This window comes from Leucopleurus acutus (genome assembly GCF_964270905.1).
Source record: "Leucopleurus acutus genome assembly, chromosome: 10".
Lineage (NCBI taxonomy): Eukaryota > Metazoa > Chordata > Mammalia > Artiodactyla > Delphinidae > Leucopleurus > Leucopleurus acutus.
In genome coordinates, this window is record NC_139153.1 from 18,499,699 (window position 1) to 18,525,045 (window position 25,347).

Below are 25,347 nucleotides of genomic sequence, written 5' to 3' on the forward strand. Positions count from 1 at the left end.
AGTTAGTTCTCCCTTGATTTTTTTCTGTTTGGATAACACGGCTAACTTGGTTTCATAGTTTTGTGAGTTTTGATTGTATTCTCTCCTCCTGTCATCAGACTCTGCCTTCTAGGCCTGGGGCGTGGGGGGATCCCCACTCTTCGTTAACACGTAGTTGCCCTGGGCCACTTTGATAAGACACAAAGACCTTGACTTAACCAAGTGTAGTTTTAGGCCTTCTAAGTATTTCTTTTAACCCGTTGAGCAGTGGAGCGTTTATTGACATTCCTCCCCTCTGCGTATGAGGAAGCCACATAGTGAAAATTTTGGAAAAAAACATGGCCCCTGTTTTGAACTTACTACCTGCTTAACTCAAATAATAAAAACGTGATGTAGACCGAATGGCCCAAGAGCACATGGGTAGCATAGCGGGTAGCTTCGGGAGTCAGTAAATTAAGAATTTGGATCCCGGGCCCTCCACTCAATGGCACTGTATCTTAACGGTCCTTGAGCCTCAGTTTCTCCTTCTGTGAAGTGAGCAAAGGAGGTTATGAGGAGAATCAGCCGAGTTTCCTTTCCGTTTCTCTCCTTTGCAGGGTTTAGTGAGAGCTCTGACGATTAGGGAAGTCAGTCCGGGCTTCCTGCAGGATGAAGGCTTGAGCTGGGCTGTGAAGGCAGGCTAGGATCCCTCCAGGTGGAACAGAGAGGAAAAGGCCTTCCAGGTGTGGGGAAGCAGTTGAGCAATGGGCCACGGACAAGTCCACAGAGCCTTGAAAGCAAGCGCAGGGAGGGCCCTGATGAAAGCAGTGCATCAAAATGCAATGTCAGAGGGCTCCGCGGGAGAGAGTCCGAGGGACGCGGAAGAATTTATAATCTCCGCATGAGTGAGGATGGGTGGTCAGGGAGTGGTGGGGAAAGGGCAGCTACAAGAGGCATTTCCAGAGAAAAATCGTCAGGGCTTGGTGTGTGAGGCTAGGGGATGGAAGACATTGTGAGCCTTTAAGCAGGTGATTACTGTGTCATTCATTCATTCATCCTTAAAATACTTCAATTGAAAATGTACTGCTACAAGGTTCTGTTCTAGGTATTGGGGATTAATGACTAAATAAAACAGAAGTCCCTGCTCTTATGAAGCTCACTTTCCAGTGTTAATTGTGTTAAAAATTTAGTGGCAGCAATTTTGGCATCTTGTGATGTCATTAGGTAGCTCACGATCCTTTTATCATATCTAAAAGCCAAGTGGGAAATGTCGGTGAGAGCACATCCAGTGTCTTCACGAAATCAGTGTACAGTATTTTCACGTTTTAGGACTATAAAGATAAGAATAAAACAGTGAAACTGAAAATGCCGTATTTCACAGATCTAAGGAAGTGGTACTACTGTAGATTTAGTAATTTGCCTTATGGTTAATAAATTTCAGGGACCATCCTGAAGTTTGGAACACCTAGGGAATTGTTGTCGAGTTGTGCGATTCCTTTTGTAGGCTTGGGTTTGGATTAAAATTAGGTTCATTTAACAACCAGGAGGAAATAATTAGGTTGAACAAGACTTCAGTATTTGATGGCTTTTTTTCCAAGTGGTTTTGTCAGCTTGTTTTTGAAGTAGGGCTATGATATTTTAGTTTTCAGTCTGAGTTTTCTTCAGTTCTTCAAGGTGAAAAAATTTAAGTTTGTACTAGATAATTCCTTGACAAAAAATGTTGATGTAAGAAACAGAGACATTTGAAAACTAAAATATAATTTTCCATGGTATTTTGAAAGCTTGAAATAGAAGAACATTGTCTAAAGTTATGATGCATTTAAATACTCACTTACTTAGGAAGCTTCTCTCCCTGTCATTTAATGTACCTACTCATGTTTTATGTTATTTTTAAGGTAACCACAATTAATCAGCTATAACAATAGAGTATAAAGATTTTTTCATAATTCTTAAGGAAAGAAATAAAGAGGTTTGGACTTAGTACTGATATGATTTCTTGCAATAAAAGAATATGAAAAATATTCAAATAATGATTAAAACTCTGAGCTGCCGTAAATATATTACCCCTCAGTGTGTGAATTTCTCAGTTAAAAAAAAATCAGATGTTTTTCCTTGAGGATGATTTGATTTTTTTTCAATTTCCTTCAGGTAAAAGTGCAGTTTTAAAGTGTCTACTGGACATTCACAAAATTTTTCAGGAAAATGACTCAGCTTACATTCTAAACGATCTCTACATCTCAGACTACTGTGTGTGGATTCAGAAAGCCAAGTAAGTTTTCAGTTACGAATTTTACATGCTCCCATTTCCGGAACACCTACTTACCTGGGAGGAAGAAAATGAAATAACCTGGAGGATAAGTTTTAATCAGGGACAAACCCGTACAGGTACCAAACATTTGAGAAGTCCTGTATCAGCACAGGGAACTTGGTGAAGTTGCTTAGGGAGGAGGTGCAGATGACAAAAAGGTTAATTTTCCTAGAAAGAAATTGGTACCGCCTGGAAAATATGTGTTAAAACTGACAGTTGTGTGTTATGCTATTGACTGTCCTCAGTGAAATCTCAAGACTGGTCTATCTGAACCTGTGTCTGTGGTTTAATTACAGTGGGGTGTGAATGTGAGTGTGTGTGCAGGCATATGTGTAAACATCACAGGATACAAACCTAATCAAATGTAATCACAACGAGAGCTGTGCCCTCTTTGGTTAATCACTGGCTTACAGAATCCTTTATTCAGAGTAGAAGAACGAAAGTCTTCAGGGCCTAATAAAATGTATCTAAGGGTCTGAACATTTACAAATGGCCTCCTTGAACCTGGTATGTAAAAAATTTTTTAATTGTTTGGCATTGCCTCACTCAAGAAAGCGTATCAAGTTTAAAAATGCAGTGAATTTTCATTTTGTAAAGGGTGTTTTATAGACCTGATTCTTATCAGACGTGCCCAAAATATCCATTTTAGTAGCAAGAGACTGTTAACGGAGAACATACAAAGAGAGCCTTTGATTGGAATAATTCTTAGGTGCTAGAGAAAAAGATGGCACAACATCATTTGTGACTTAGAAGAAAAATGATCATGATATTTTTACTATTAGTGTGATTGGTAAATGAATGCTTTAGGATGGCGTTTAATGCCTGTTTTGAGTGAACCATTATATAGAATTTAGTTTTGATTTCTGTTCATGGGGAAGCAATTATATTGCAGAGTGAAATAAGAAAAAAACTTGAGGCCCTACCTGTTGTAAGCAAAATGCTTAGGGACTGCTCAAGATATCGCCAGTAACATACAGCAGGTGGTGTCAGCATTCGAGTTGGAAATCTAGATTTCGCCAGATGGAAAATTGCATCTTTAACCCCTGAGGTCATGATGGTATGTCATCACTTCATTTGATCCTCCTGCTAATTGAGCTTATCGAATACCCTGCTGCCATTTCCAGTTGTTTTCATAATAAAATTAAATTGAAATAGCCTATTTGTGAGGGTTTAGGTTTTTCTTTTTTTCTTTCAGGGTGAGGATTTTATAAGCATGTAATGAGCATCGACGTTTGTGCTAGGATCCCATTTCTGTGAATGCCTCCTTCCTCTGTTTGTGGCATTCTTTATTGACTAGAGAGAAGATCGTATTTCATTGAACTAGAAGGGTATACACCCTCAAGTTGATGTGGGGATTAATAGGACTTTTTTTCACTTAAAAAATTTTTTTTCCCTGGGTTTCAAGTTGCAGGAAATAAAACGACATTCTTAGGTTTCTAGTCATTGTTATGATAATAGTAATTTTAAAAAAGATGTTAATGTATTGCGAGCAAGGTAGAAGAGAGAAACCAGCAGGAACTCTTCAGATTACTTTGGAAAAAAAATTTTCACCTTTACCAATTTGACTGTAACTTTTCTATCCCTAAATTAGCTGTGTCGTTTTCACTTTGTGTGTTACGTTTTAACTCTAGTCTAACCCAGCTGTTTTCCCCTCCCCCTTGAAGTAAGAGAACCTAATTTTAATCAAATTTTCTAATTTTATTCTTAATTTTTCAAGCACAGCATAATTGAACTTTCCAGTATCATGTTTACTGTGAACTTTCTTGGCTGTGAATTAATAATACTGTGGTGAATGTCCATAATTTCCATAATTAATTTCTTCCTTACTTTTCACCTTCTATTTTATTTCTTTCCCATACAGTTTATTAGTGAAATCTAGCACCTTATTTTTATGTATTAAAATAGTTCTGCATTTTTCTTAGTCTCTATTTGAAGTTTTTGATTATAATAATAATGACTGTGAAATTTTATTTGAAATACCAGGCAAGTGCTAAATTCTGACTAGCACTCCATTTTTACAGTCAGACATTTACTTTGGCAAAAACTTACTGGAATATGGGTAGCAAAGTCATTCTTACACTGAGTTAATGAAGTTAGGGCAACAACTGTGGTAAGTTTTGCTTTAGTGCTTCGTAGTTAGTTTTCCTCGTGATATGTGTCTTGTAGAGCACATTTGCAGAGCTTAAAAACTGAAGCTCCTGCGTTTTTGAGTTATAGACTCTGCACATAATTTCTCTGAAAAGGAACGCTTCCTGCCATCCTTTGCTGTAAGCTTCATTGGAAGTTTCGAGTGTGGTGGCCCCTGCAGCAAATACACCCTGGGTGGCAGCATGCAGAGTGGTTCGCTTGAGGTCATATAGCTTATAAGAGACAGGTCTGTGATAGTCTCAGGTGCTCTGGCTCCAGATTTCATGTTTTTGCAGATATACCACCTAGACAAGCCGTTGTCTTTGCCCATGGTATGGGGGGCGGGGGGAGGCGGTGTGCGGGGAGCCCTCCCTGTAGAGCGCTTTTCCTATAGGAAGAGGGATTAAAGATTTATCTGTCTTCCTCCGGGATATTCCCATAGCACTTGGTTTAGAGATCACTTAGGCACATGTCCTGTCTGCCTCACATTGGGCATACCTCTTTCTCCTTCTAAAATTTTGAAGTCCATGTGAATGAGCACCTATCTGGGCCCATTACAGTTCCTTGTGAGCACAGTAAATTTTAGTTGAATTGAATGGTATCTAGTAGAGCCAGTTGAAGGAGCATTTCATTTTTTTCTTTTTGAACCAAACTGTAAATTAGCTCTAACTTATTTTTATTGTCATTTTTAGCTACATTCAATAAAAGACTTCGCCCTTCCCCTTATTTCTTTTCCAGTGGGCTGCACTCACCAGTAGCACTGGTAGTTCTGACGTACTGAAAGTTTAGCGTTTTACACCCTTTGGTTTAAGCTGGGGTGGAAAAGCTTGTCCTGTAAAATATGTTCCAGCCCTGCCTCTCATGGACCGTAAGACCTTAGCAAGTCACTCCATCACTTCATCTAATGCACCAGTGTTAGTATTTTAGTATTTTCTCTATTTTCCAGTGCATTTTTAAACCTGTGGAAATAATACTGCACATATCATTTTGTAACGTGTTTAATACTTATAATAGTACCCTATAAATCATTTTCCTTTATAGCATAATATCCATAGCATAGTATTTTTAAAATAAACTAATTGGTTCCTCATTATACAAGAAGTGCACACCCACTGAAGAAAACTTGATACTTTATGGTTTTAATGCATGGTGTAATTTGAAATGACATGGGATAGAATATGGTGTTATTTTGTTTTTCTGCGTGGAAAATTTTTGATTGTCTATTTTTGTTTAAAAGAAATTAAGATCTAAAATCCCAGCTAACTTTAGTACAAGTCTGAGCTTGTCATGAAGGTTCTGTATCTTTGTGTTCTCTAGTGTAGTTTTTTAAGGTAGGTACTTAAGGGGGAAAAAGAAAATGTATGTCTTTGAGACACTGAACCTTTTTACATTGAACTGATAGATGGTTTACTGTGATTAATACTCTCCATGCATTTGTTTTTGCACTGCTTTTTCGCATTCTTCCCCCCACCCCCCAAAATGAAATCTTACTTTGCAACCCTTTGGACACTAATGTGCACAGTTTGTAGAGGGAAACAACTCCATCACCTAATAGTTTTGTTTTATTTGATAAATCCTGGACCTCAGCTTCCTCACTTGTGAATAAACCCGAGCCATTTCTGCACTGAAATCTTAAAATTTTAGAAAACTTAGGACCATGTCGTTGCTTCCTACTGCTTTGCTTCCTCTGTGTATGTGCTTTGGTAGGGGATAGGGTTATGTTCCTGAGAACAGTGTAGCTCTCTTCCTTTTGGCTTTCTCTTGTTCCTGGTTTATCTGCCAAAAGCCGTGGGAGTGGGGGTCATGCATATGCAGAGGTAAAACATCGGCACTGAATGTAGAAACGGAATTATTTATTTTTTTCAACCACTAATTATTGAGCCCTACTCTATGCCAGGTACTGAGATAGGTGGTGGGGATACTCCGGTGAACAAGGGACACAACACCTTGAAGCTGATCTTCTAGTGGGGAACATAGACAGAAGGAAAATGTTATGCCATAGCCTGATAGCAGCAGCTACAGTGGGGAAGTATGGGTGCTATAGGAGCACCTAGGAGGCCACATGCTTAGTCTTGGGGTATAGGAAACCACTTCCGGAAGGAAGAGTTGAAGCTGAGAGCCGAAAGGTCAGGAAGGGGTGGTCAGATGCAGATGGGGAAGCAGGGGTGGAGGGCATTTCAGACAACAGGGACGGAGGAATGTGGCCCTTTTAAAGAGCTCAGAATGGTTGGATCTTGGTACAGGAACGAGAGAAAGGAAGTGAGGCTGGAGAGTTCTTGTAGATCATTGGCCACATGAAGATGTTTGAGGTTTGTCCTGGGAGAGTGTGGAGCAGCTGAAGAGTTTAAGCGATGGAGTGTCTGTGTGAGCGACACAGTAAGATTTAGATTCTGGGAAGATCCATCAGGTTACATTGTGGGGAATGAATTGGGGTGAGGGCAGAGCTCAGACTCAAGGCTGAAAGGCTAGTTAGGAGGTGAGTGATCCAGGCAAAAGGCAGCTGTAGCCTGAGCCAGGGCAGTGAGAGTGGGGAAGGAGACTAGTGGTCAGGTTTAAGGGGTAGATGAGACAGGACTGAATAAGGATTGGATCTCAGGGGAGAGTGAGAATGGGGCCAGTCAAAGGTGAGGTCTGGATTTTGACTTGGGCCAGTTAACGGGGCCGTCGGAGGTGCCTTTGCTGAAATTAAATCATACTGGAGGGGGTAGGTTGGAAGAGAAGTGAGAGGGTGGAAAGACGAGGAGTTCAGTTTCAGAAATGTTGATTTGAGGTCTCTAAGGAGTATCCATAAAGAAAGAGTCGGGAACATTTGGATCACAGCTGGAAAAGATGTATAGAGAAGAGTTGGACAAAGAAGGGATATGAATTAATAGGAAAACATAAAAAATGGTATCTGGTTGTACAGTACTGTTACACATATGAGTATAATGATAATCAGGAGTGGATGCATTCCAGGCTGGGAAAATAGCATCATGCAGAGGAGTCGACAAGTCAAACGTGTAAGCAACGTGGAGAACAGATTTCCTGATTGTAGCTCTGGTGGCTTAGAAGGGCAAGAATGGACGTGAGGCGTTTTTGCATTTGGATCAAGTTTTATCTGTCCTTTAGTTTCCCTTTGTTATTAAATAAGAGAGTCTGCAGTTAGCTTGAGGTCATGATGTTTTAGTAACAGGGCCAGATCAGAAACGCTTATTTCTCCCTTCGGTGTGCTGGAGACTGTCACTGTATTTTTGACTTAGAAATCACTTGGTCGTCTTCCCTGGTGGCACAGTGGTTAAGAGTCCGCCTGCCAATGCAGGGAACGTGGATTCGAGCCCTGGTCCAGGAGGATCCCACATGCTGCGGAGCAACTAAGCCCGTGCGCCACAGCTACTGAGCCTGCGCCCTGGAGCCCGTGAGCCACAACTACTGAACCCACGTGCCACAACTACTGAAGCCCGCACACCTAGAGTCCGTGCTTCACGGCAAGAGAAGCCACCGCAATGAGAAGCCGGTGCACCGCAACGAAGAGTAGCCCCCTCTCACTGCAACTAGAGAAACAAAGACCTGACGCAGCCAAAAATAAATTAAAAAAAAAAATCACTTGGTTACATATGAGAAAACCAGTCGGACTTTTATAGTAAAAATGGGGACTTTATTAGGAGGCTACAGGTTATCTTCTGGGACCCAGGTGCTGAGTACAGCTGGGCCCCGTGAGCTCAAGGCACGAAGTGTGGGGTTGGCTTACTTTCTGGTGACATGTGGTCCCTCGAGTTGCTTATTTCTGCAGGTCCCTGCTGCTCTTCTCCCTTTGGTGCATATGGAGGAGAATGGCTCTTCTACAGCTCTGAGTTTCCATGTGCCTAGTTTCAGTAGAGATGGACTAGAGTCCCTTGTTTATGATTCCAAGGGAGGGAGAATGTGGTTGGCCCAGCATGGGTCCGTGTTTTTTCCTGGTCTAGTTGCCTTGGTCACAGAGGGCGTGGAGTGGGGGTGCCCCCTAAAGTGGTACACACATGGTCCCAGGGCCCACTTTGTCACCAGTGAGTGGCCTTTCTCAGAGCAGGGTGCTCGTGGGGCATGCGGACCCCTTAAGAGGATGCTGCTGGAATTCCATGACAGCATTCTGAGCCATAGCTAAGGGCGAGCCCTGACACCTACCACTGCGTGAGTCACTGATACTCATAATAAAATACAGTGCTGAGGCTGATTTCACAGGGCTGTTCAGTTCAGGCTGATCATCAGGTACTCTAGGTGGTTCCACTTCTGCAGGGGAAGTTACTTCTCTGACAATGGTACAACATTAAGGGTTACATTAGCTGCTAACGGTTAGCATGTAGAAATTTCAAGAAACAATTGTGCAGAATTTCAAGCAAGTTAAACCTCCCTTGAATTGAAATCATTCTTGGGAAGGTGCTTATTGAGGCCTGTCAGGTTGCTCCTCAGTTTTACTGTTTATTTTTAATTAAATCCACCAATTCGTCCTGGACGGGAGTGGGTTTTATCTCCATAAGAAAAGATTAGTACATGCCAATATCCATTCACCGTAGCCCTTCAGTACGGTTTCATATAGAAAGGATTTACTTAATGGTTCTTCACCTTATCACCGGTAGTTCAGCAATGCCCACTGGGGACTGCTGCTCTTCATTAGACTTCTCTAACAAGAAATGTGCCAATAAATCATGAGATTACGAATGTTCCTAAAGATTTCAGGACAAAATAAACCTTTGTAAAGATATGAATGCTCCATGTAACTGTACACATTGAGAAAACTAGCCAAAGAATTCTATATCTGAATGTTGAGGTTTTGTGGAGCTTTTTGTTGTTGTTTTACTTGTTGTTTTTTTGTTTTTTTTAATGTGTAATTATCCTTGTTTTTTTTTTTTTTTAAGGTGACCTTTTTTATTTTAGAATAGTTGTAGATTTACGGAAAAATTGTGAAGATGGTACAGAGAGTTCCCAGATACCCCACATTCAGTTTCCCCTGTTATTAACTTCTTACATTGGTATGGTAACTTGTTACAATTAATGAACCATTATTGATACATTATTATTAGCTCAAGTCCATAGATTCATTTAGCTTTTCCTAGTTTTTACCTAATGTCCTTTTCCTATTTTAGGATACCACATTTTGTTTCGTTGTTTACTAAGAACTGGAACTCAAATCAGTAAAGCTCCATTTCTTGCACATTTCGTTTTTCCAAGAGCTTAAATGCTATTGAAAGGCAGTGAAATACTATTGAGATATATTAAGATGCCTGAGGGGCTTACTACATACAAACATTCTAATCTAGACCTTGAAAAAACTAGGTTTGGCAGATGGGAAAATGTTTAGAAATTCGGAAACATAATTCATTTATCATTTTTACTTCTACCTGTACTGTGGGCATTGTGATTTTGCTATTTTAATACAAATTGAGGTTTGTAAAAGTAAAGTGAGCAAGGCTTTATATTTTCATATTAATTTTCTAAAGGCGGTAGACATTAGAGGATAAAGTGTGAATACAAGTTCTTATAAAAAAGATACAGACTTGCAGGGGTGAGTGGGCAGCTCCCAGACTGGAAAGTGAGGACATTTATCTGTACAGGGAGGCTTGTACGTGTCAGGCCATTCGAGGACTACGGCTGGGTGGCTGTGTTTGGTTTTTGTCTCTGTCCTTACTCGTTTTGTTCCCAGATACTTGGCTCCAGACTTCTTAAATCCTTGGTTTTGGCTTGCTGGGGCCCTGGCTTTTCACAGAGTATAATTAGCTACTATGTGAGCAAATTGGTATTTTCCTTCACCTCCCTGTTCTAATGTACTTTTGCACGTCATAGGTCTTGGGAGGATTCTCGGTGGAGGAGACTGGCAGGATCAAGTGAGTTCCGGTGGGAATTGATGTAGTCAGGTTTTGTGAACCCGTATTCTCTGCTTCAGATAGAATTTTCCTTGTGCTCGGATGCTCTTCACGTCTCACTCAGAGAAGAGGCTTACATTGATTAATGTGGCATATGTGTGGTTATCTTACTTAGAAAGTGCTCTGTTTAAGGAGAGCTTTGTCAAGAGCGTCCTTTGAATGGAGTCACAAGAAAGCTTTTTAAAAAAACTGACAACTTCAAGTACAATTTCCTTTTTCTTCTGCCAAATATGACTGAAACCCAATCCTTGTTACAACATAATTATCTCAACTGAAGCCAACTGGGAGTTGCTGCCTTAATGTAAGGGGTGTGAAGTCCCCTAAACAAATAGAAGATTAATTACATTCACAGCATGTTATGAAGGTGATGAGATTGATTGTGATCATTTGACTGGTCCCATTTCCTGCTCTGACTACTTTCCTGAATAAATAGAAGCTGGGAAAATTATAAATAGAGCTTTAGAGAGTACCGTTGTGCCATGGGTGGGAAAAGGGCGTCCCTGAGGTATATTCGTAGATTGTAAGTGATATATGATGTTAATTGTAGATAATTTTATCATTGATTATTTGCTGTTCTCAGTTTAAACAGCTTTCCAAGGATAGTTTTTATCTTTCAAAATATAGATATTAACAGAGCATTGGAGGAATTTGACAGAGTGTATTTTAAGTGTATAGATTTCAGCAATTTTTTAAAAATTTTATTTCTTTATTTTTGGCTGCATTGTGTCTTCATTGCTGCCTGCGGACTTTCTCTAGTTGCGGCGAGTGGGGGCTACTCTTCGTTGCAGTGCGCGGGCTTCTCATTGCGGTGGCTTCTCTTGTTGCGGAGCATAGGCTCTAGGCGCGTGGGCTTCAGTAGTTGTGGCATGCGGGCGCTTAGTAGTTGTGGCTCATGCGCCGTAGAGCACAAGCTCAGTAGTTGTGGTGCACGGGCTTAGTTGCTCCGCGGCATGTGGGATCTTCCCAGACCAGGGCTCGAACCCATGTCCCCTGCATTGGCAGGCGTATTCTTAATCAGTGCCACCAGGGAAGCCCAATTTCAGCAAATTTCTGATCCAGTTTTAGATGTTTTTACTTAGTGTGGCCTTTTGGAAGGTTTAAACTAAAGAAAATGTCAACTCTTAGATGCTTATGTTGTTTTTTCCTCATAGAAGCTTCTGCTTTTGTTAAAATGATAAATTAGTATTTTCATGAGGCACTGTTTTTATTTTTATTATATGTTTGTCTTACCTCTTTTTCCTGGATAGTTTTCTGATATTGTAACATTGTGATTTTGATTTAGACGTTTATTCTCCAAATCTTCTATTATAGTGGCCTCTAGAGTGAGCTTCACTTAAGGCCATGGAGTGCGTAGAACAATCTTTCTAGAGTGCAGGGAAACTATAATAGCTCAGTGTTTATTGATTAAGAAGAATCTTAAGCTTCACTAATATTTAATGTATGGATCAGTGGCAAAAGTCATGTTTTGTGGGTCCCAAACTTTTTTAATGATGGGCTACTTGATCCAAAGTTTAGAGGAATAACCATCTTTATTTCCAAACGGAAGCACTTAGTACATTTATTTTCAAAGCCTGAATTATGGCCGGGGAGGGGTTGTCTCGCCTAAGAAACTGGAGTTGGGGTTCAGGGACTCCAGTCAGCCTCTGCTAGTTGCTTGAACGTAGTTGAAGACAGAGAAACTCAACTTCCAGAGCTTGAGATTTGTGCCAGATGTAAAATGGTCCCTTCGTGCTTCAGTTTTATGTTCTGTTTGATGAGTGGAGAGAAAGAAGCCTAACTCGGGAATGCAGAGCCTTTGTCATGATGATAACATGTATTTCTTGTGCCCAGACACCTTGTCTTTTGCTTTCGGGATTCTTATGTATTAACTTAAAACGTGAAAGAACAAAAAGCCGACTATCCTTATGAGAAGGAAAGAATGAAATGTGAAATGGATGCTCATATAGGTTTGGGAGTGGAGTGTAATGGAGGCTCAGTCTCAAGAGGTTACGATTCCATGAGGAGTGATTTCGTGATTTCATTGTTAATTACTGACCCAAAGAGAAGGAGCCAAAGGAATCTGGACTGTGAATGTCCTAAAGGGCAAAGGACTTACTCAACTTGGTGCCCTGGCGCCCAGCAGAATGCCGGTCACTTACTAGTAAATGCTCATGGAACTGAAAATTTTCTTTCTAATTCAGTAGAAAGCTTCAATGAAAAGTAGCAGTTTTACCCTCTCTTTACACGATACTAAACCTCTGTCTCTAGGACCTTCAGTGAATGTCCTGTTCTTCTTGTCCTAATCACAAGATAAGGATACATGCACTTACCTACACAGATGTTACGTGTCCAGATGGATGTCAAAGGAAACAGAGCTTTTTGCGGGTGCTTATCTACTCAGATCTGAGAAAGTCAAAATGGGCTGGAGGCATAGGAGAGAGAGCAGTGTGTGGAGGTTCGGATGGTTGGATGGATGGATGTTTAGATCACTTCCATGTCCCTTGCTTACTGTTGAGCAGTATTGGCCCAGAGGTTGGTGTGGGGACTGCCCTGCAACCTCCCCGAGGAGTCAGACCCAAGAATCGACCATCAAGGGACCAGCAGCCACACGCTGTCCACAAGTCCCGAGACAGAGAACATGAGCCAGTTGAGGAGGAGGAAGGTACTCTGGCCTTCAATTCCAGGACATTCCCCAGGTCATCTCCAAGTTACACACCCGAGCAGGAGACAGACAGGCGATCCACTGTGTAACTGAAGGATGTCATGGATAGCCATTCAATTTAATTCTCTTTCCAAAAGGGAGATACCTATGTGTAATAGTGTCTTAGATCACACCTTGTTTATCTAAAATATTTATAGATGTAATTGCTTGTTAATTATTAATAGTGTATTAATTATAATTATTTAATTATTAAACTCAATTACTTGTAATTATAACTATTTCTTTTCTTTGAGGTTCATTTGTTTAAATGAATTCAGAGTCTGATTGAGTCCAAAATTTATTGAATATCTACTATGACCAGCATTGTGCTCAGTGCTGGAGGTTAGATCAAGGTCAGAATTTCCACATCAAGGAACCCACTGTCTGGGGAGGTTAAAGACACTACACTATTGTGAAAAATCATAACTGGAAAATTAAATGGCAAAAGCCACGTGTGTAGAGCTGTATATGCTGAGATGGCTCAGTCACATTAAGAAATATGTATTGGGCTTCCCTGGTGGCACAGTGGTTAAGAATCCGCCTGCCAATGCAGGGGGCATGGGTTCGAGCCCTGGTCTGGGAAGATCCCACATGCTGCGGAGCAACTCAGCCTGTGCGCCACAACTACTGAGCCCGTGTGCCACAACTACTGAAGGCCGTGTGCCTAGAGCCCGTGTTCTGCAACAAGAGCAGCCGCTGCAATGAGAAGCCTGCGTGCCACAACGAAGAGTAGCCCTCACTCGCCACAACTAGAGAAGCCAGTGCGCAGCAACAAAGGCCCAACGCAGCCAAAAATAAATGAATAAAATAAATAAATAATTAATTTAAAAAATAAAATAAAAATCTGGCCAACATGGCTGTTCATTCTAAAGTGATGTTACTGTTAAAAAAAAAAAAAAAAGACGTATTCACAGAACAAAAACCCTAGAAGGAAGCACATTAATGTTGATAAAAGTAATCTCTGGCTTGTGGATTTACGGGTGGCTTTTCTACTTTATACTTACTTTTTGGGTGTGTTTACAGTGAACATGTATTTTATTTTTTCCCTGATGGGCATTTTAGGAAATTACAAGGGTGATATCAGTGCTTGTTTTTTTTTTTCCTTACGTGTAAGAGAATATTACAGAGCTGAATTAAGTAAAAAGTGTGATGATCTGCACTTAAGGCCCAACTAAATCATTAAACGAATGAAAAAAGAAAGCCCTTATGTCCTGAATGAAATGAAGTAGACATAAATAGATAATCTAAAGCCCTTATGTCCTGAATGAAATGAAGTAGACATAAATAGATAATCTGAAGCCCTTATGTCCTGAATGAAATGAAGTAGACATAAATAGATAATCTATCAGTACTTGCTTGAGCTTTCTCAAATATGAACTTAGCATTTAAGTAGCAATTTGACATTATCTTCAGATGTGGAGTTTCTCTCCTTGCTGGGTGCACCATTTTATTATTTATTCAATATAAAATTATATAGAGCAGAAAAAAGACACCAGACCATTAGACGTCTCCTGTGTATCTGTTCTCAGATTTACGATACATCAAGTGGCAGAATATACTCTGATATCATGGCATACTTGTCCTTTGTGTAGGTGAACTGCTGTTAGCCTTGTGATGGATGAAATATCACTTTACATCACAGATTTATAATTACGTGGTGTGCCTTAAATGATGGTGAAATGTGAAAAGTGATGTCTGTTCTGATGATCTTGTTTTCTTCAGGCTCTTTCTTGCCCTGTAACCTCAAGCCGCATACACACCCAAAGTTGTTCTTCGGCGATCTCATTTTTGATACCTTCCTAGAACTCAAAGACACTTTGAGCAAAGAATAAAACACCATCTCACATCTAGTATTAAGTAAGCTTTCCAAGTAAGCTTGCCAGCCAGTTTAGATTTTCTATCTGTAGAATATCCTGAAGCTTCAAGAAAATAAGGGTTTAGTTCTTACTGAAAGAAATTCACTTCATTTCTAACTTGATGTTTAAAATTACAGTTGTCAGGACACGTCCTATATACCTGTTTTAACAGATAAAACAGTTAAAAGAATTTCACTTCAGCTGGGTAAGCTAAAGCCATCTGAATGAATAAAACTATTGGCAAAGGGTCTCCACTTGACTAAATACTAGATTAATAAAATACAAGCTTTCAAAACTCAGGAAGTTGTGAAGCTTTTATTCTGAACACATCTATACTATACATACTTATGCTTCAGAAGCGTTATCATAACCCATGATTTCAGATGGAAATTTCAAATCTAGAATGTTCAGGAGGTACGTACTAGGTTTATGTTACCTTTTTATCAGAAAGATCCAGTCTTGCTCTAGGTTTATGGGAAAACATTTTTGTTTTTGGTTAACACAAGCTTACACAGATCTTCTATCATGTTTCCATTGATCATACTTTTTCAAAGGTCACCTGCCAGTCAAAGATGGGCTCTCCCCTTGAGGCTTGGGAGTGAGAGGTGAGGCCACACACCTACTCTGTTTCACATCTTTGGGGGTCTTGTTACCAAGTGGCGGTGATAGTGGTTTGTAAGTTGTGACTGCTATAGGCTAGAGTATCTGTTCTCCCAACCATCTGTTCATTCAACAGATATTTATGAGTTCTTACTATGGGCAGCGTTCCGTGCTAAGGTTCTGAGCCTCCAGTGGTAAGCAAAAACCAGACATGCTCCCACGCCCCATGCAATTTATGGTCTAATGGAAGAGAGATGTTAATCAAAGAATCGCATACACAAAACGTAAAAGCAAAAGCTTGGAAAGTGCTCCAAGAAAAAAGATTCATGCTCCTGTGAAAGCACATTACATCCAGCCTGGTCTGGTGGGGGGATACGAGGAGGGGGCAGGTAATGACCGGGGAAGCTTTCCTTGGGGAAATACTTGCTTTGAGTACCAAAGTACAAGCAGGAGTTAACTTAAGCGAGGTGATGGATTTCACAGAATGTAGGAGGCCCACTACTTGCAGAGGTCATGTGGCAGGAGGGAATTTTGTATGTGTTCAAGAAATTGAAAGAACATTAGGATGTTCAGCCAGGGTGGCTGAAACATAAAAGGTATATGTGTGTGTGGATGGATCAAGATGCGGCTGGTGATTCAGGCAAGGCCCAGACTGTACAGTAGCTTCTGCATAATGTTAAGAATTTTTATCTCGGTCTTGAGAACTGTGGGAAGCTGGAGAAGGATCTTAGGCACACGATGGGAGAAGATCACTGGGGTAGTAGTGTGAATTGCATGTTACACCAGCTAGAAAGCTCCTTGTGAGGGATGAGTGTAGGCTGACCAGGGAAGTAGGATTTAGGGACTAAAATGGATATGGGGAGAGAGGGAGAAGCCATCACGGAGGACAGCGCCTGAGTCTGTGGCTTGTGCAGCTGAACAAGTGATGAGACCGCATTTGGGAAGAATAATTCTCAGGCAGTTGGCTTTTGTTAGAGAAGTTCTTCTGTTCACAGAACTTAGCCTCTTTTGTGGTGATCTGCACTATAGTTCATAATTCTGGGTAATGGCTAGTTTTCTTTCTTTGCCTCTGTGGGTTTTTTTTTTTAATTAATTTATTTTTGGCTACATTGGGTCTTTGTTGCTGCACACAGGCTTTCTCTAGTTGCGGCGAGCGGGGGCTGCTCTTTGTTGCGGTGTGCGGGCTTCTCATCACGGTGGCTTCTCTTGTTGCGGAGCACGGGCTCTAGGCATGCAGGCTTCAGTAGTTGTGGCACGCGGCCTCAGTTGTTGTGGCTCGTGGGCTCTAGAGTGCAGGCTCAGTAGTTGTGGCACAAGGGCTTAGTTGCTCCATGGCATGTGGGATCTTCCCAGACCAGGGCTCGAACCCATGTCCCCTACGTTGGCAGGCGGACTCTTAACCACTGCGCCACCAGGGAAGTCCCTTTTTTTTTTTTTAAATGGAACTATTGGGTTCAATTATCGTTACCTCTTATTTGCCTTTTTTGTATGTGTATAGAGTTTGGTTATTTTCTTAAAATATTTTCTTATGAAATATAAAATATTAAAATAATATAAAATATGTGTACAGTTTAAAGAATAATAAAAAGGTGAACATGCATGTACTTACCAGTGATCTTAAGAGATAGAGCATTACCAGTTTCCTAGAGGCACCCCATGAGACCAGTCCCAGTCATATTTCCCTCCTCCCTCTGGTAACCACCATCCTGAATTTTGTACTAATCATTACCTTGCTTTTCCTTATGGTTTTGCCATCTGTGTATTTATCCCAAGTTTAGTTTTAGTTTTAGTTTTACTTGCTTCTGAACTGTATGTAAATGGAATCATACTGTATGTGTTCTTCTGTTACTTGCATTTTTCACGTAATGCTTTTTCTTTTTGGGGGGATTTAACCATGATGATGCACAGAGGTGTAGTTTATTTATTTTCCTGCTATCTGAATCGACTGCAGTTTGTTCGTGTATTGTAATGTAGATTGGATTGTTGATAAATGGTTCCCATTTTGGATTATTAGGAAAATCCTGTTCTGAACATCTTTGTTCACGCTTCATGGTACACTTGTGCAACTTTTTGAGTAAGCCCTATACCCAGGAATGGAATTGCTGGGATTTAGGGGATGGTTGGAGGCCAGTTAGGCTTTACTGGGTAATGCCAAAGGGTTTTCCAAAGTGGCTGTACCAATTTATTTCAACTTATACTCCCAGCAATGAGAATTTCACTGGCTCAGCCTTCACGCCAACACTTGTATTGTTCAGATTTTAAAATTTTGCATTCTCCATGGGTGTGAAAGAGTTTCTTTTGTAATTTTCATTTTCATGTTCTTGGTAACTAATGAAGCTAAGCATCCTTTCATGTATTTGTGAGCCATTCATGTCCCTTCTTCTGTGAATGTCTGTCTGTTGTGTTGCCTACTTTTTATTAGGGCTATCTTTTTCTTTTTGATTTTTAGGTTTCCCTGGTATTCTAGATACTAGTCCTTTATTGATTAAATATGTTGCAAACATTTCTCCCCAGTTTGTAGTTTATCTTCCAGTCTCCTTGTAGTGTCTATATAAACAGAAGTTTTTAATTTTAATGTTGTAGAATTTATCGATATGTTCCTTTATGGGTATGCTTTTTGTTTCTTGTTTAAGAAAGTTTTTTGATTTGCTTGTCATAAAGATATTCTCATATAGTATCTTCTAAAATTTTTATTCTTTTGGGTTTAGCATCTAAGTCTTTCGTCCACCTGGAACTAATTTCTGTGTATTTTATGAGATAGGGGATCCATTTTCATTTTTTCCCCATATGGATAACCTTATCCCGGCTTCATTTATTAAATAGTCCATCCTTTCCTCATGCATCCTGCAGTGCTCACTCTGTCATACATCGTTTACATATACACATGGATCTGTTTCTAGGTTGTCTCTTCAGTTTCACCGATTTACTTGTCTATCATGTGCCAATACCATACTTTCTTAATTACTGCAGCTTTGTATCTTAGAATCAGCTTGTCAAGTTCCATGAATAACACTTTAATTGGAATTGCTTTGAATCTATTAATCAGTTTTGGGGGAGACTAAAACATTTAGTCTTTTGCGATAACATGGTGTGACTCTCTAAGTTTTCTTTAATGTCTTTTAATAAAATTTTATAATATGCTCCATAAAAACTTTATACGTCTTTGCTAGATTTATTGCTTTATTTTTTGAGTTGCTATTGTAAATGGTATTTAAACAATTTTTTATTTTCAAACTCCTTGTTTAAAGTATATAGAAATGTAATTCACTTTTTTATATTGATTTCTGTATACAGCTACCTTGCTAAACTCTATTATTAACTTATGTACAGATTCTCCCCAGTTTTCAATATAGGCAATAATAGCAGTGCAAATACTAACAGTTAGGTTTCTTCTTTTCCAGTCTTCATATCTTTCATTTCTTTTTTGTTATTCTTCTTCATCATATTGTACTGACTAGATCCTCTAGTAAAATACTGAATAGATATGGTGGTAACGTACTTCCCTATCTTACTCTTTATTTTTTAGAAAATGCTTTCAACAATTCGCCATTAAATGTGATGTTTGCTGCAGGTTTTTGTAGATAGCCTGTATCAAGTTAAGAAAGGTTCACGTTATTCGTAGTTTGCCAAGAGTTTTGATCCCAAATGGTCATCAAATTTTATTGCATATTTTCCTCATCTTTTGAGATGACCCTGCGTGTTTTCTCCTTTAACTTTTTAGCATAATGAATGGCATTTATAAAATTTCTAACTTAAATTAGCCCTTGCACTCGTGGGATAAACCTATCTTGATTATGATGCATTATTTAAATAATGATGCTGAATTTGGTTTGCTAACTGTGTGTGTGTGTGTGTGTGTGTGTGAGTTGCATGTGCAAGAGAGGGAAACAGAAGACCAAGAGAGAAAGACAGGAAGGGAAGGGAGAGGGAAGGGAAGGGAAGGAGTTTGGCCTATGATTTTCCATTCTCGTACTATCTTTATCTACATTTGTTATCAAGGTTATGCCAGCCTGATAAAGTGTATTGGGGGTTGTTGCCTTTTCTGTTCTCTGAAATAGCTTATGTAAGACTGAAACAATCTCATCTGTGAATTTTCAGTTAAGTTCACCCCAAAAGCCATCTTGACTTTTTTCTTTTTGAAATTTTTTAACTATTCATCCAGATTTTCCAATTGCTATACAAAGTATTCTAGTTCTCTGTTTCTCCTTGAGTCAGTTTTAATAGATTATATTTTTTTAGAAGTTTGTCCCTTTCATCTAAATTTTCAAAACTTTCTAACATAAAGTTGTTCTTATTTCCTCTTACCTGTTTTCTTCTCTACAGCATCTATAGTTTTCTTACTTTACATTCCTGTGTATTTGTGCTTTCTTGTTTTTGTTTCTTCTTTTTTTGATCAATCTTGCAAGAGAGTGTATTTGATTAGTTTATCAAAGAACCAATATTTTACTCTCTTGATCCTCTCTCTTTGTCTTCTGTTTCATTACTTTTTGCTTTTATCTATGTCATCTTATTCGTTCTGTTTTGGGAAATATGTTATGCTGTTTTTTCTGACTTCTTATATAGATGCTTAACTGGTTAACTCTGGACCTTTCTTCATTTAAGTCTATAAACGTTCCTCCAAATACCTGCTTTGTATGCATCTTCAAGGTTGTGAAATATACTGAATTTTCATTATTATTCTATTTTAAAATTTTCTGATTTTACTCATGAAATGTTTAGAAGTGTGTTTCTCCAAGTGTATGGGGTTTTTATGTAATGTCTTTATTACTGATTTCTAACTTCATTGCATTTCTGTCAGAGAATTTAATTTGTTGAGGTTAATTTTATGCCTAGCATGATCATTTTCTTAAATTTTGAAGCTTGAAAGTAAGGTTTATGCTCTGGTTGTTAGCTGCTAATTTGTATGTCTGTCTATTGTTGAAACTTGTCAGTTGGGCTGTTTACGTTTTTATATCCTTAATGATTTATTTTGTCTGTTTAATCTATCGATTTTTGGATTGAAAGGTGTGTGGAAGTCTCTTACTGTATTAGTGAACTTGTCAATTTCTTCCTGTCGACCTGTGGTCGGTTTTTACTTTATGATTTGAGGCATGTTATTTGGTGCTAGTAGTTTACGATAACTAATATTTTGTCTCCCAGTTATAGCTCCCTGGAGAACTGCAGTGTTTATTATGTAGTGGGCTTCTTTTATCACTGATAATGCTTTTTTGCCTTACAATCTATTTTGTCTGATACCAGTATGGAGATCCCAGCTTTCTTTTGGTTAATATTTGCCTGGTATATTTTCTTTCTGTCCTTGGAGGAGTTAATTTTTGTGAACATTGTTTCAATAAACTTTCGATGACTGGTTTCAGATTCAAAGATAACTACAAAATCTTATATTTTTTTGTATACTGAACATTTGATATAAAGCTGTGATGGATCAGTAATTTAGGAACCAGTTTAGATGTTTTGGGGGTTTCTGGTCTTACTGTTAGGTACGTTGTCCTGTCTGGGTTCCCTGATTCAAGTGTGTCTGTCTCTGACGCCCCACTCCACACTGGATCAATCCAGCAGGTCTTTTTAATTTGTCCTATATAACTTCTTTCACGTAAATTCCTCTTTTTGGTGTCACTGCCTTTCCTTTAATTCAGGCCTGTATTTTCTCATTTCCTGCCAGAGTGTCCCCTATGTTTTCCTTGCCCCCAGAGTCTCACTCCCTGTCTTGTTTTCTTCCAACAACAATGCCAATCCTGTCATCCTGAAATGCCATTTTGCTCATGGCTGTCCTGCTCAGCAGTTCTCCACAATTCCTCCTGCCAAGGTTAAGAGCCTAAGTGATGCCTGAGCTGGGTTCAAGACCCTTTGGGTCCTCTTCCTCATCTTTTCTACTTCTTCCCTCACTCCTGCTGATTGGGCACCCTCCCTCTCTCCTTCCAGATACACTCAGCATTTCCCAAATTTGCCAAGAGCTTCAGCCCTTCATTGCCTTTGTACATTCCATTTTCTCTACCAGAAATGTTACATTTTGCCTGAAGCTTTCTCTAATGACACCAACAAAGTCATCTCTCCATTGTAAGGCTTGAAGCTAATGCTGGCATCACTTGTCTTGGTGATGGTCATTGTAATCCAGTCAGTCATAGAGTTGAGATGTCTGGCAAAATCCCCTCCTTTGCCAGCCTTTACTTTGTGGGTCAGTTCCCTGTGCACTGTCGACACTATGTGATTTCTAGTTCTTGGCATGAGGCACTTGGCATGTCTGGAGACTGACTGATGGAGGAGGGGACTGGTTCCACTCTGAAGCACCTTAGATTGTTTGAAAGTTCTCCTTTGAATTGGACTGAAATCTACCTTTTTTCTCATTAGTTTTAATTCTGGACCCACATGGAATAATTCCTTTCTCTTTTCAAATACCTGTTTTTATCCGTCTAGGGGATTGCTATCGCATTCCTTCTGAGTCTTCTCGATCAGCCTCTTCTGCCTTTAAATGATTCTTACAGGTCCAAAATTTCTACTTCTTTGCCCTTCCTGGTCTCTCTCTCTCTCTCTTTGTTTAATATTTACTTAGTTATTGATTATTTATTTATTTTGGCTTCACCGGGTCTTAGTTGCGGCATGCAAACTCTTAGTTGTGGCATGCGAACTCTTAGTCGTGGCATACATGCGAGATCTAGTTCCCCGACCACAGATTGAACCCGGGCCCCCTGCATTGGGAGCACAGAGTCTTACCCACTGGACCACCAGGGACGTCCCCCTTCCTGATCTCTTTTTAAAAGGCAAATTGTACTTTTTCAGTGCCTCCCCTCTCCATTTTGGGGTCAGTACCCTTTTAAAGTATCCTCCAGGTTTGGCCAGAAAGTAGAAAGGAGCTGTCACTCTCATTTTTTATCACCATTTCTGTATTAATGTGGTCTGGGAGCTCATCTACGTATAGTTGGAAACCTCAACACACTCCTTACTCCTAGTTTGCCATTAACCAAAACCCTTAAGATTTTGGTCTCAGATGTTGTTGAATTAATTATAATTTGTCTCAGACGTTATTTAATTACTTACAATTATAATTTCTCATGTATCAGCTATTGAGAACTTTGTATCTGTTCCCTGGTTTTTACCCTGTTGAATTTGGTTTTGTCCCATGCACCTGCTTTAACTTTTTTGAAACTAGAATGTATCATCCCAGCTATTTCCTGATCTTTTCCTGATCTTTTTACTTTTGTAACACTCTTTGTAAACTTGACTCCTGAAATCCAATAAGTAATCATTTTTGGAGCTTCTTCTGTATGCGAAGCACAAGATGAGGGACCCGGGAACTAAAGAGGAATTAGTAAGGCTTATGCCCTTAAGGAATTAGAATGAATGTTCTATGTTTTCACCTCAGACAGTGAATACACGTTGAATGAAGAAGTCTGGCGTCAAAACTTTTTACTCTTCCACTAGGTCCCTTCCTTCAGGTTGAAATTAATCTTACCTGTAAGGTCAGATGTGAATCCAGTCAGCTTTATAACCATACACCCCATGTTCTGTATTTCACCCATAAGGAAGCCACAGGAGACTGTCACATGCCTTCCTAAAACCCAGGCACAATCTTTGCCCAGGGCTCACAGGCTGAGGCCAGTCCAAGGGATGGCATCCATTTTTGTGAACCCATGCCAGCTCCTGGGGACACCACTTCATCTCCGAATGCGCACGGTTCATGGGTTTTGAGTTCACGGTCTGCAGTTTCATCACTTTCCTTCTTCACCGTCTGAAAGATAAGCAAGATGCATTTGTCTCTTTCCTGTCTTCTGTGTGGATGTTGGAGGCTAGAAACATTGTTCTTATCCCCTCTCCAGTTTTTTCTGTGATCAGCAAAATGCCTTTTCTGTTAGTATTAATCTGTGTCACAGTTTTTGCCTTCCATAATGATAGCTGTAATTTTATGGTACTTCCTGGGCCTTTTTCTCTTTTCTTCATCATTCTCATTTTATTGAACAGACAGCCCTTGGCCAAATTGACAGAAAAGCAAACTCCTTCTTCTTGGGACTTCTGAGATATAGTCTGGTCCAAATGAAGCCCTGATCATTCTGTCATCTTAAGCCATGGTCCACAAAGCCAAATCCTGTTTTTGACTTGAAAAGGTTGAGGTCGAAAACTTGTCCCTTGCCATTAGAAATGTAGAGAGGCCATCGAGTATCATGGTTAAGGTTATGGGAGCCAGTGGGCCACTTGGCTGGCCTTGGACAGGTCATTTAAACTTTCTGTGCCTCAGCTATCCACAAAATTGGTAGAATTAGGCAAATTAGATGAGCTGACACACGCAGTATGCTTAGAGCACATTAGCACAGACTAAGTAGTCAATTAATGGCTTGCAAACAACACAGTTCCTCCATTGATGCATTGCTTGCTTAACAATGCCATTGGCTGAATCAGGCAATCGGTCCATGATAATAATAGGAGCTTACTGCATGCCAGGCATTGTGTTGAGTACTTTATATTCATCATGTCTCTTAATCTCATAGGTTTTATATGATTTGGGTTATGTCCCCATTTTAGTATGGCCCCAGGTTACAGGTATGGAAACGGAGGCTCAAAGAGATGAAGAAACCCAGGCCTGCTTGTCAGAACCTGAGCTCCTAACCACGTTGCTGTGGTCAGTCATTACCCTGTCATCTTCCAGAACATTAACCCACCCTCTCTGTTAACACTGCATGCTCTGTCTCTGTTGACGAAGATCCAGTGTGGTTTCTATTAATGAGCATTTAGTCTTGCTGGGGAGAAAACATATGTAAATGGCAGAATTAGTGGATTACGGAGAGAATCCGCCTCATTGCCAGTGATACAGCGGGTGATACAGCCGTAAGAAAGATATTGATTCAGGGACTTCCCTGGTGGTCCAGTGTTTGAGAATCCGCCTTCCAGTGCAGGGGACGTGGGTTTGATCCCTAGTCAGGGAACTAAGATTCCACATGCCACAGGGCAACTAAGCCTGCACACCACAACTAGAGAGCCTGCGTGCCGCAACTAAGATCCAATGCAGCCAAAAATAAATTAATAAAATAAAATAAAAGGTATTGATTAAGAGAAGAGGGAACTTGGCGTGGTCTACAGGGCTGAGTGGAGTACGGGGCTTGACCTGGGAACTAAAGATGGGTGGGGTCTGACCAGGCACAGAGAGAAAGGAGGGAGGTGTGCAAGGCAGGGACACAACTTGAGGCAAATCCGCGAAGTTAAAACAGTTGTGCTGGGAGTGAGAGCAGTGGTGAACTGGTCGCGCTGGTGGAGCGGGAATGTGCTGGGGTATATAGAATATGTTAGAGCATTGGGGAGATGCAGTTATGTCTGCAGCATGTACGAGTTGCAAGCTGGTGGCCCTTGGGTCACTATTGGTTCTCAGTGAGTTTTCTAAAACTTCGAATTGGTTGTCAGCACTTAAAAACTGGAAGATTTTATGTCAAAAGTCTGGATTTACAGCTGCTCTGGAACTAACGGAGAAGTTCTGGCAGTTGCTGAGCCCACGTCCCCGCTTGGTGACAACTGGCCAGAGCTGAGGCCAGCTGTCTCCCCTGTACGGGACAAGGGCGCCCCATTCTGCACAGACCCCCGCCCCTTCCATGCGACTCCATCTGCCTGACTGGTGAGGGCAGCAGAGTTTGTGACCTTGGCCTCTTGGATACGGGCTCTGGGACTGGCTCAGAGGACCCTGTCCTTTCTTCCTTTCAAACTGCAGGCTCCATGAGAGCAGGATCCAGGCTTTGCTTGGGCACTGCTGTGCTGCTCGGGCTAGAGAAACGCCCTGCAGATCTCGGGCCCTCAGTCAATGTGGCACATGGGTGGCAGCAGTGACCACGTTACAGTGGGCTCAGTTTCTGAAGCTGAACACAGACGGATGAGGTGCACAGCAGTCAACCGGGTGGCTCATTTTAAGCCCTGTTTTTAAAAAGGCAAACTGTGGATGACCCTTAAGCAGCAAATAGGCCACTTATG

At 40.4% G+C, this 25,347-nt stretch overlaps 1 protein-coding gene across 1 annotated transcript in view; it reads left to right on the plus strand.

Moving 5' to 3' along the window:
- Positions 1–25,347, plus strand: part of SHQ1 (SHQ1, H/ACA ribonucleoprotein assembly factor) — an 88,974-nt gene that overhangs the window by 50,849 nt on the left and 12,778 nt on the right. Inside the window, exon 10 of the mRNA XM_082847575.1 lies at positions 2,107–2,227. Coding sequence (XP_082703701.1) covers positions 2,107–2,227 — 121 coding nt within the window. The remainder of the gene's footprint in view (positions 1–2,106; positions 2,228–25,347) is intronic.